The 12553-nt window shown below is 44.3% G+C and overlaps 1 protein-coding gene across 4 annotated transcripts in view; it reads left to right on the top strand.

Moving 5' to 3' along the window:
• Nucleotides 1-12553, top strand: part of PTPN18 (protein tyrosine phosphatase non-receptor type 18) — a 137186-nt gene that overhangs the window by 74024 nt on the left and 50609 nt on the right. For all 4 annotated transcript variants that reach the window (XM_033923274.1, XM_033923267.1, XM_033923259.1 and 1 more), the window contains exons 8-9: nucleotides 3750-3892; nucleotides 4094-4160. In XM_033923274.1, the coding sequence (XP_033779165.1) occupies nucleotides 3750-3892; nucleotides 4094-4160 (210 nt within the window). The remainder of the gene's footprint in view (nucleotides 1-3749; nucleotides 3893-4093; nucleotides 4161-12553) is intronic.

The following is a 12553-nucleotide window of genomic DNA, read 5'->3' as shown; positions in this document are numbered from 1 at the left end:
AGATGCTGGTGGGTTTGGAGTGGGTGGAAGGGGGGAGAGAGAGGGTAGAGACTGGTGAAAGTGGGGTGGGAGGAGAGAGAGAGGGCAGAAGCTGATGAATGTGGGATGGGTGGGAGAGAGGGGGAAGACGCTGGTGGAAAAAGGGAGGGGGAAATAAGCTGTATAGAAGAAGGGAGACAGAAGCCTGGATGGAAGAGGGGAGAAACTAGAGGGAGATGATGAAAGTGGAAAGTGAAACTGAAAGGGGAGAGAGGGGCAGACTATATGGAAAGGGGAAGAGACAGAGGCAGCCATTTTTTCAGCGAGACTGCGCGGGAAGGAGCTAAGAGGATCATTCCTGCCCCAACTCACCCTGCTGGACTACCTTACTTCCATATGGAAACCCTAGTCTGGGTGGAGCTGTGGGCAAGCTGACAGTATGCTCTGAATCTCCTGCTGAAAAACTGTCCCCCTTGGAAAATCTGCACACTTTTTATATGCATACGGGGTTGTACAATTACTTATAAATCCATTTTTTGCATGTAAATTAGGCTTTAGCCATAGGAAAAGCTTTATAAAATGACCCCACTTCGGGGGAGGTAATTCTTACATGGCTGATTCACCTGGGTAAAATTTTCCTAATCTATAATAAAATATTGAACCTGCATATTTTAGTTTTGAAATGTACAAAGCAAGGTTTTCTTTTTTTTTTGTTTTGGGGTTGGGGGGCAGGCGAGTGAGATGTTATATGTGGTAATTTTTACTTCCTGAAGTCAGTGGTTTAAATGTGGCCTGTTGGATTCTTCATATATCAGTCACCTCTTGCGACAGCAATAGATTTTAGCAACTGAAGCAGATATTTTTAAGAGAAATCTCTTAACTTGGTAACATCACAGGAGTTGTGGTGATATCACTGCCAGATGCATTAACTCTGCCTCTATGTATTCAGTTATTAAGTCTCCTTCTGGAGGGCTTGTTACTGTAATCAGAGAGGATATGGTGAAAGGAGTCTTCCTGTAACTGTGCATTCAGCCACAACTGACCATCTAATTAATTTAAGACTGGAAACAAAACAAAAAAAATGTATGTACCTTTACTTTTAGTATGGTCAGAATTGGGGAGACTAGGGCTGGGTTCACAGTAGAGAATGACACGGTGACAAAATTCATCACCATTCCTGTCCCCGCGGATAACCGCGGGAAATAATCCCATGTCATTTTCTAGTGTCTATTTCAACCTCGGTCCTTCTACACCAGCATTCTTCAAAGCAAAGCCCAATTATACTCTGATTCTTCCCTCTCTCCTTAAAGAATGACATGAAGATGGTTTCCCGCGGTTATCCGCGGGGACGGGAACGGTGATGAATTTTGTCACCGTGTCATTCTCTAGTTCACAGCTTCAGGATGGGGAGGGGAGGGGAAGAGAAAGGTCAAGAGTCTTGGTTATAGCTTTAGAGTGATACCTAGTGGCTGGATTGAGAACCCACGAGTACAGAGTTCTGGAAGGAGCCCAGAGGGCCTCAGCCTAAGGCTGTTGCCGTAATGACCAGACAGATATGTTGGAGATAGGGATAGAAATAGAAAATAAAGAGAAAACAACTCTTTATGAGGAACATTAGTGATCCACAAATACTAATGTAATGTAATGAGGTATACCGGTATGTGGCTGCGCAGAGTGCAAGGAAGTTAGGGCACCAAAATTGCATCCTGTCCGTTGGTTCCCTAGCTTGGTCATGGCACAATGGGCAAAAGGGGGAGGGGCTGAGCACTGGTGGGCATGCCACCCAGAGGTCATTTCCAGTTGAGGATACTCCTAAGAGAAAATTCCTGGGTAGTTTTTATATTTATTCAATTTTCTATACCATTCTCCCAGGAGAGCTCAGAATGGTTTACATGAATTTATTCAGGTACTCAAGCATTTTCCCCTGTCTGTCCTGGTGGACTCACAATCTATCTAATGTACCTGGGGCAATGGGGGGATTAAGTGACTTGCCCAGGGTCACAAGGAACAGCATGGGTTTGAGCCCACAACCCTAGGGTGCTGAGGCTGTAGCTTTAACCACTGCGCCACATTCTCCCCACAATAAAGGTTCATAGCTCTAGCTTCCAGCCCTGATTCCAACTGAGTTGGAAGTACAAAGGAGCCAGAGGACACCTTCTGGGTTAAAAAAAAAAAAGATGGTCAAAACCGGTTACTTTAAAGGAAAAGAGTTTTCTGCTCAGGATGTAATTGTGTGCTCTGTGAGAAGATAACCAGGTTGGTTGATTATCAGGGAACAAAGTATGTGCCATAATGGTTCCCTTTATTATCAGGGCTCTATTATCTTTGGATATGGCCATGAATAAGGTATACTGAGCACATCACTTCACTTAATTTTTTAATTCTTTAATATTTGAATTTGAGTTTTGAATATCAAACACTTTTTTAAAATCATTTTTTTCTAATATATTGAAATGATTAGAAGATAATAATAGGGCAGTAAAGGGTAAAAAGAAGATAAACTGCTGTCAGGCATTCAGGTGGAGTGGGGTGCCTTGCCAAACTGACTCCCAGTTAGAGGAGGGGAAGCTCATAAGGCCTTCATAATAACAGCATCATGGAAGATACAGGATCACAGTCTTTTCTGCTCTTGCTGTCCCTCCCAAGTTGCTGTAATCCCAGCACAGAAACCGAGTGAGGGCTAGATTCCTGATTCTTGCAACTCCACACACTTTCAGTTTTGAAAGAATATGTACAATGAATAAGAGAAGAGAGCAGCCAGGGAGACCGGGAGCACAGCTCTCATTGGCTCCAGAGTTGATTCGGTCTCCAGTGCATGCAGGAATCTCTAGTTCTGATTTGCCCCTTGCATTTTCTAAGAAACCCAAGACAAGTTCCTGTCTGCAATGGGGTTAACCTGGGACCAGATCAGTCCTGGGAAGCAAATCTGTGGCCAGTTGGCAACCTTATCCTACATTCCTAGCTACAGGCGTTCTGATTCATTACAATCTGATACAGAGTGGGAGGATGTGGAAAGGTAGGATCATGGGCAGAGCTGCCAAGGTACCCAGTTTCAGGAGGGAGACTTTGTTTCCTCTTACTTCTTCCTTTCTGATTCCATTCTGTCTCAATAATGAACATTAAATTGAGGAAGAGCGGCCTAATGGTTAGAACTCAGACCTCAGGACACTTCCAGCCAGTCAAGATTTTGCATAAAATTGCACTGGAGTTGGTGCATGCAAATCTGTCTTGTGCAAATTCATCAGGAACTGCCTGAAAATTTTACTGGCTGGGAGTGTCCCTAGAACTAGATTAGGACCAAGGACTAAAGAACCAAGGTTTCAATGCTGCTTTTTTCCAGTGGCATTCCACAGGCAAATCACTTTATCTACTGTTGCCTTAAATACCTACTTAGATTATAAGCTCTTTGGTGAAGGGCTTGTTGTCACCTGAAGAAATGTAAATTGCCTTGAACTAAAATTAAAATAGTGATTTAGAAATACAGAGTATAGTACTCCCCCAAAATTTGCGGGGGTTTGTGTCTTCAGTCCTGCATTCCTGTTTGAGTTGTCTACTCCTCAGTTCTTCATCTATCTTTCTTTTTCTTTCCTATTTGAACTGTAGTTTGTCACTTTTACTCTTGCTTTGCCAATTTTGCTCATTATGAGTTAATTATATATTGTAAACCACCTTGGTTGTTGAAAGAGGGGGAGAGTCCCAAGGAGAAGGTAACTATATAATATCACATACTTAGAATACAGCCTCACTGACACTGTTTGACTCTTTCCTAGGAAGACCACGATATCTACCATTTCCAGTATGTGGCATGGCCAGATAGAGGGATCCCAGACTCCTACGACTGTTTTCTTGAAATGATCTGGTTGGTGCGCCTGTACCAAGGGGAGAGCAGAGTACCTTTGTGTATCCATTGCAGGTGAGGGTTGAAAGTAGAGTGCCTTGTATATCCAGTTTAAGGAAGGGAGAAAGGCAGAGTGCCTTTTTCTTTGGTGAGTGTGAGGAGTAATATGTCAGCTGAAGACTTTCTGTGACTTAGCTTGGGGCTGGAGATAATGAGACTAGGTTTAACAGACAGCAAACATTAATGAGAATTTTTCTTCCTCATTCTTTTCTTCAGTGCTGGATGTGGCAGGACTGGGGTAATCTGCACAGTAGAATATGTCCAGGAACTAATCTACAATCAGGTAAATTCTCTTTACTGAAGTACTAAGGCCAGTACTGGGCAGACTTGCACAGTCTGTATATGGCCATTTGGGGGAGAATGGGCTGATGAGGGCTTCAATGGCTGGGAGGGTGTAGATGGGCTGGAGTAGGTTTTGACGGAGATTTTGGCAGTTGGAACCCAAGCACAGTACTGGGTAGAGCTTTGGATTCTTGCCCAAAAATAGCTAAAAAGAAAAAAATTAAATTGAATCAGGTTGGGCAGACTGGATGGAACATTCGGGTCTTTATCTACTGTCATCTACTATGTTACTTGCTGTAGAGAGATTTGAATATTTGAAAGACATGAAAACAAAATTATTGATGTCAGAAAACAATATCAGACCCACAGAGGGACATTTTCGATAGGATGTCTAAGTGTAATTTGGACGTTTTGGGAAAAAAATCCAGAAATCCAGTAGAGAAAATGTCCATTTTCAAAACAGCCAGATGTCTATCTTTTATTTTTGAAAATGGCCTATGAAGACATTTTGGTCCTCAGTACATCCATCTTTTTTGCCCATTTTCAAAAATAAAAGCATCCACATGAAAAACGTCTGATAGTGGCAGGGGAATCCCCATCAGCTGAGCCAATTTGGGGATTCCTGCTGGCTCAGCTGATGAGGATTCCCCCTGCCAGGATCAACTGAACTGGCAAGCGTATTCTTTCCTCCCTCACAGACACTGATCCCCTCCAGTACACCTCCAAACTAATCAAATAAAAAAAGAACCACTGAACCCTACACTCCCTCAACATCCCCCCGACTTCACTGGACCCCCCAATATCCCTGGACATTCCCCCCTGACATCCCTGGATCCCCCCCAAATCCTCCACACATCCCTCAACATTCCTGGACCCCCTACCCCAACACCCCGTACCTTCGGATGACAAATCAGCAGAAGGGAAGCCCACTCCCTCCTGCCTATAAGGCCGTGTGCTCAGAATGATGGGCCCTCCCCCTTCCAATGCATCTTGGGATGAAGTGGGAGGGACCTAAGACCCTGATTCACTCAAAATCACATCTCCTTCTCTCCTACCCTGCAAACTACCTCGCCCCCACCAAATTAACTACTACTCTCCCATCTCCTACAACTGCTCCATCTCCAAACACTCTCCCCAAATCCTCTGCAAATTACTCCACCTCCAAAAGCACCCCCAAAATTGCCCCATTCACCAAATTACCCTACCTTCAAAAACTACCCCCAACTGTCCCACACCCTGCAAACAGTCTCCACTTAACTACTCCTCACAATTGCTCCACCACTCCACAAGCTACTTTTGCTCTGACAAACTACCCCCTGCAACTACACTTCTAACCAGCAATCTGTGTCCTTCCCCGCACTGTGAATTCATATCGTTTTTTTCTCAGGAGAATGTCTCCAAATAGGTCTGTTCTGCGCATACTCCATATACTAAGTCATTGTATGTGGAATATGAGATTTCAGTCTCAGTTTTAGTTCTACTAGAAAATGACACGGTGACAAAATTAATTACCGTTCCCGTCCCCGCAGATAACCGTGGGAAACCATCTTCATGTCATTCTTTAAGGAGAGAGGGAAGAATCAGAGTATGAATGGCCAAAACCACTGGCCCTCAAGTTTTGCATTGAAGAATGCTGGGGTAGAAGGACTGAGGTTGAAATAGACACTACAAAATTACATGGGATTATTTCCCGCGGTTATCCACGGGGACGGGAACGGTGATGAATTTTGTCACGTATCATTCTCTACTTCTAGCGCTTACCATAGTATTTGCATCATGCTAAAGAGAGCTGCCTTCTAGAGTTTGTAAAATGTAATCTGTAACCCCTCTGGGATTTCTGCCACATATTCTAGGTCTCAGGCTTGGTGGCGTAGCGAGGGTGAGTGGTGCCTGGGGTGGTGGCACACTCTCCCCCACTCCTTCCCTTCCCCTTCTGCTGCACACGTGACCCCCCTTCCCATTCCCCTCTTGAATTTTCCTGGCATGAGTAGTGTCACAAACTTGCTGCCCGCATCATGTCTGCTCTCCCTCCGACGTCCTTCCTACGCATGGGACCCGGAAGTGATGTTAGAGAGAGTCGACACCGATGCGGGCAGCAAGTTTATGATGCTGCTCGCACCAAGAAAACTAAAGAGGTACAAGGGAAGGGGCGCACATGTGTGGCCAGGGGGGGGCCTGGAAGGGGTGGGGACCGGATAGGAGAACGGGTGCTATCGCTCCCACCAAGATGCCGCCCAGGACGGACTGTCCCCCCACCCCCCTTACTATGCCAGGCTGCATTTGTCTCTCCATATGATTCGCAGAGTAATCACTGAGGGCTGATACTCTATGATCAGTGCTATTCAATAAGCACTATTCTGCAAATACCTGCTTATATCACATAGTAAATATTTGCAAGGCAGCATATGCAGGATGGGTGAAGCACAGACGGAGCTCCCACGTATTATTTATTTATTTCAAATATTTATTATCCACTTTTAGCCAAAGCGGCTCATAATTAACATACATAGATTAAAACACATAACGTGTCTTAAAAATTCTAGACCAGTGTTCTTCAACCTTTTGAAACCTATGGACTGGTGGAAATAAAATAATTATTTTGTGGTCCGGCACCAGTCTGCGGACCGGCAGTTGAAGAACACTGGGCTAAATCGTGGGCCAGACCCCACCAATCTCCACCCCAGACCTCGCCCCCATAATAGTACTAATTGTAACACCATTTTTTCCATTCATTTTTCATATAGAAACATAGAAACATACATAGAAACATAGAAAACATATACACACACACACACACAATATAATCGTATTGACAACACATAATAGTAAACCACAAAATTAAAATACACAAAGCACACTGTATGCTTCTCAGCATTCATTCCTACCTGAAAACAGGACCAAAAATTAAAAGTACTAATATTTACAAACAAACCCTAAGATGCAAGACTCTGTAAGCAGTACAACCCCAGAGGAAAAAGAAACAAAAATGCATTTCTGAATAGATAGCAGATGTAAATCAATCACTAGATAAAAAATAAAAGCATTCCTCCTACCGTTGTTGTCTCTCTCCCCCCGGTGTTATCTTCGGGCTGGTCCACAGTGCGATCAATGCGGCGTCTTTGGGCAGGCTTCCTCTTCCTGAGTGCTGCAGTGCACAAAGCTGTGGGCAACGACTCCTCGCACGTGTCCTGTGCCTCATCTGGAAGCTTTCCCGCTAACATTGCGACGTCAGAGAGAGGGCTTCCGGTTCAGGCGCAGGACGCGCGTAGGAGCCTTTTCCCATGGGTTTGTGCACTGCATCACTCAGGAAGCCGGCCTGAAGATGCTGCGTTGATCGCACTGTGGACCGGCGACTGAACAACACTGTCTTGGGCCCAATGGACGTGCCGGCCCTATGGACCGGCAGAAAATTTCTGCGAACTGGCACAAGTCCACGGAACAACGGTTGAAGAACACTGTTCTAGACAACAAAACTAAACATATAGAAACATGAATCAAAGTGAGGGTACATCACATCATATATGTTCAGTTACATGTATAACTTCCAGAGTGTTGTAAGTTACACATATGTCTGCTGCTCAGGCACACATGCTTACACGCCAATTACACTAACATAGTGACATAGTAGATAACGGCAGATAAAGACCCGAATGGTCCATCCAGTCTGCCCAACCTGATTCAATCTAAAAATTTGTTGGGGGTTTTTTTCTACTTCTTTTAGCTATTTCTGGGCAAGAATCCAAAGCTCTGCCTGGCACTGTTCTTAGGTTCCAACTACTGAAGTCTCCGTCAAAGCCCACTCCAGTCCTTCTACACCCTCCCAGCCATTGAAGCCCTCTCTAGCCCATCCTCCACCAAACGGCCATGTACAGACACTAGTATTCTATAATGGAATTTAGACAACTAGCCTCCTATCACACACCCTCCAGCACCTAATTAGAAACACCCAGTTAAAGAAATATCCTCTTTGTTTGCTGCTAACTAATATCCGTTGCCCTGGGCAGGACTAGATTAAGGCATTGGTAAACGAAGGAAAACAAAAAAATGGAGACAAAACCCCCACACGCACCTGTTGAAAACTAACTACAAAAAGTGGAGGATACAAAAACATCAAAAATAATATCAAAGACTGAATGTAATTATTAATGAGTGCGGCGTAGTGGTTAAAGCTATAGCCTTAGCACCCTGATGATTTGGGTTCAAATCCCCGCTGCTCTTTGTGGCCCTGGTCAAGTCACTTAATCCCCCCATTGCCCCAGGTACATTGGATAGATTGTGAGCCCACTGGGACAGACAGGAAAAATGTTTGAATACCTGAATAAATTCATGTAAACCGTTCTGAGCTCCTTGGGAGAACGGTATAGAAAATTGAATTTTTTTTAAAAATGCTGACTGTGTATATTTCATATAAGGAGGAAACAAGACCTCAGATTCTCTTGACAGGCAAATAAGACAGTGTGTGCCAGTAACAAAGGGTGACATCAATCATTGGTCAAAGAAAAAAAACCCTCCCTAAAATATGTCCAATATATGAATAAGTATAGAACATCTCAACATAACTGAAGAATTCTGATCCTGATGGGATCCATTTCACTTCCAGCTTCATCAAGGAATCAGATGCTAAAGGCGTTGTTCACAAAGGCGATTAATAAATGTCAAATCATGAGATATTCACTTATCTAAAGCCTCAGACTTTAAGAGAAAATGGGATATTCACGTGGGATCTATAGGGGAGTAAAAGTCAGGGAGTGGGTCATTGGTATGGGCAGACATGATGGGCTATGGCCCTTTTCTGCCGTCAATTTCTATGTTTCTATGTTTCACTGGATGAAGATATATAAATTCACTGGTTTGTGCTCCTGAAAAAATGTTGCCTAAACCCTCACTAAACTAAGAACATACCCAGGGTCCAAAGTTCATAGGAGAGTCCTGTGAGATATGCTCAGGATTCAGGCAGGGCTGACCCAAAGGTTTGTGACATCCTGAGTGACATTCAGCCATATATACCTCCTCTCCAAGGGCTTGTGCAACACCCTTTCCCTCTTCCTACCCCTGTTAATATAAAAATGCAAATAAATCTTTGCCAATGAAAGTTTCCTTTATTATCAGGCTGCTTAAGCAAATGGCAAAGAATTATTCTCTCTGGTTAGATAAAGGAATAGAGTTCAGTTTTATAGCATTTTTACACAATGAGGTTTCTATGGGCTATAATTGATTTCCATACATTCCTGTCTTATCAGCTTCCCTTTCAAGGTTTCTCTCTTATACTGCATTGTGTCTTTTTCCTTTACAAAATGCAAAAAACGTTTCTCTCTGTTTTATACACTTCTGCCTCAACAGGGTCGGCTCAGAGGGTTATGATGCCCTGATCCAACTTCAATGGTGGCACCCACACCCCCAAAGCAAAGCTTTCACTCCCCCACCCGGTCCAATATTTCTCCCCTTCTCTCTCCAGCCCCTCTTCTCTCCTCTTTCCCCCGCAGCCCTCTAAACATTATCTTGCTTGCCAGCAGCAATAACATGCACAGCAAGTTGCTTTTGGCCAGCCCTGGGTCTTCCCTCTGCTGCATCCTGCGAACAGGAAATTGCAGGCGGGACGAGGCAAAGAGAAGACCCAGGCTGGTCAAAAGCAGTCTGCTGTACCTGCTGTTGCTACTAGCAAGCGAGATAATGTGTAGAGAGCTGCGGGGAGAGGAGGAGAGAGGGATCAATGCCAGACTAGAGGCTGGAGAGAGAGCGGGAAAAGTTTTGGACAGAGAGAGAAGGGGGAGAAAGCTTTTGACAGGTGAAGCACTGGCGGTGAACTCAGGGGCCAGGGATTTTGGCACCCTGTATCTCCAGTGCTCTGAGCCACAGCCTCACCTGGTCCAATGGTTGATCTGGCCATGTGCCTCACAAGTTAATCCTTGACACGTCCATAAACCAGAAACTATCCTTCCCTCTCCATAGTTCAGCATCCTTACTCATTTTGTGGCCAGCATCTCCCTTTATTTACCCCTCAAGCATCTACGCTTTCCCTACCTCTCTTGTGTCCAGCAGCGGCAGAGTAACACTATATTGGGCCCTAGGCAGCCATGTTTTTGTGCTCACCACCTACTCTGGGTTTCTGTTTATGTTCAAAGGTATTAACGTAGAACAAAATCTTTTCCAGAGAAAGGAAAATGGTAAAACCAGAGGGCATAATTTGAGGCTGAGGGGTGGGAGACTCAAGAGCAATGTAAGGAAATTCTTCTTTACGGAGAGGGTGGTGGATGCCTGGAATGCGCTCCCGAGAGAGGTGGTGGAGAGAAAAACGGTAACGGAGTTCAAAAAAGCATGGGATGAACATAGAGGATAATAGTAAATATTGAAGAACTAAGGCTAGTACTGGGCAGACTTGTACAGTCTGTGTCTGTATATGGCCATTTGGGAGAGGATGAACTGGGGAGGGCTTCAATGGCTGAGAGGACTGGAGTGAGCTTTGACGGAGACTTCAGTAGTTGGAACCTAAGAACAGTACCAGGCAGAGCTTTAGATCCCTGCTCAGAAATAGCTCTGGAGAAGAAGAAGAACCCCCCCCCCCAACAAATTTTTTACATTGAATCAGGTTGGGCAGACTAGATGGACTATTCGGGTCTTTATCTGCCATCATCTACTATGTTACTAAGTTTCTTTTCTCACTCACACAGAGTGACATTCACTTACCCTGCCCCCTCCTGTTAGATCTTCATTTATGGTCTTCTCCCCACGTTTTACTTTTCCAGATTAGCAGGGAAAAGTGCAGACCCTAGTTGTAGGCATTCCAACAGTAATTGTTTGTGAATGAGCATGGTGATTACTGGTTCCACTGTTAGAAATGATGACTTTGCTTCTGATTTTCAAAAGAAGGTCTCAGCTACAAAATCGTCCCTTCCCTTTTTTCCTTCTAACTGCCTACTGTCATCATCCACATGTGAAAAGGCCAGAAACACAACTTGTTATGTTTTCAGATGCCTTCTCAAAGATTACTATGGCTACAAACTGTAGTGCATCATCAAATCATTTTCCGACATCCTTCTTTAAGCTTGTCCATGCTTCTTTCTTACAGATTTTTCGCTGAATTGTTGTTTCTAGTCTTGAGAAAGGGATTTTTCCTCTTAACTAGAAAACAGCTATTGTTTTCCTTTACCTCAAAGACACCCAAGAAGACCTTTCCGATCCTTCTAAACTATTGCCAGTCTTTCAACTTCCATTAATATCAAAGATAATGAGAAACTTGTGGCCCAACAGCTTTAATCATTTTTGGATCAAGTACTTAGCCTTCACCCTTACCAGACTGGATTCAGACAAAGTTATTCAACAGAAGTTTGATGAGTTGCATTCATACAGTTCATGATAGAGGCAATGAGGTCCTCCTCCTTTCCCTTGACCTCAATACAGCTTTTCACCTTGTTAACCATTTGTTTCCCTTTGCATCACTTGGAAGATTGAGGCATCTTACGAACAGTATTATCTTGGTTCTCCTCTGATTTGCAACATAGATTTTTCCAAGTAAGTTGGTCTGACTCTATCTGAACAACATAGTTTCAGCTTGTAAAAGAGACGGCTGAGGGGAGATATGATTGAAGTCTACAAAATCCTGAGTGGAATAGAATGGGTAAAAGTGGATTGATTTTTTCACTCTGTGAAAAATTACAAAGACTAGGGAATGCTTGATGAAGTTACAGAGAAATACTTTTAAAACTAATAGGAGGAAATATTTTTTCACTCGGACAATAGTTAAGCTCTGGAACACATTGCCAGAAGTTGTTGTAAGAGCGGATAGCGTAGCTGGTTTTAAGAAAGGTTTGCTCAGAGGAGATGCTTCTGCCCACACATACTCGCGATTGCACGAACACTCCAGCGGCTTTCAACAAGCTACTCAAACCTTAAAACACGCTGCGAAGGTAAGGAGGAGGGAGGGAAATGCACGGACCACGTGAGGAGTGCCGAAGGGCAGTGAGGTGGCAAGAGGGAAGGGTAGATGCTGCGGGGACAGGGATGGGGCGGTGAAGGGGACGACGGGGACGGGGCAGTGAAGGGGACGGTGGGGACGGGGCGCTGAAAGGGATGGTGGTCCGGTGACGGGGCAGTGACGGGGACAGATTTTTTTTCCCCGTGTCATTCTCTACTGAAAGCCTCATATTCCGCCAGTGTCGCTAAACTCACACAACCCTTCTCTGCAAGTAACTTCATTGGCTCCCTTTCCATTTCTGTATACAGTTCAAACTCCTCTTACTGACCTACAAATGTATTCACTCCGCAGCTCCTCAATATCTCTCATCTCTCCCTATACTCCACCCCAAGAACGCCACTCATTGGGTAAGCCTCTCATATCTGTACCCTTCTCTAAGGCCAGCTCCTGACTCTGTCCCTTCTACTTTGCTGCACCATATG

The sequence above is a fragment of the Geotrypetes seraphini genome, chromosome 1, assembly GCF_902459505.1.
Source record: "Geotrypetes seraphini chromosome 1, aGeoSer1.1, whole genome shotgun sequence".
NCBI lineage: Eukaryota > Metazoa > Chordata > Amphibia > Gymnophiona > Dermophiidae > Geotrypetes > Geotrypetes seraphini.
Note: the sequence above shows the minus strand (reverse complement) of the source record. Positions and strands in the feature narration are given on the sequence as shown.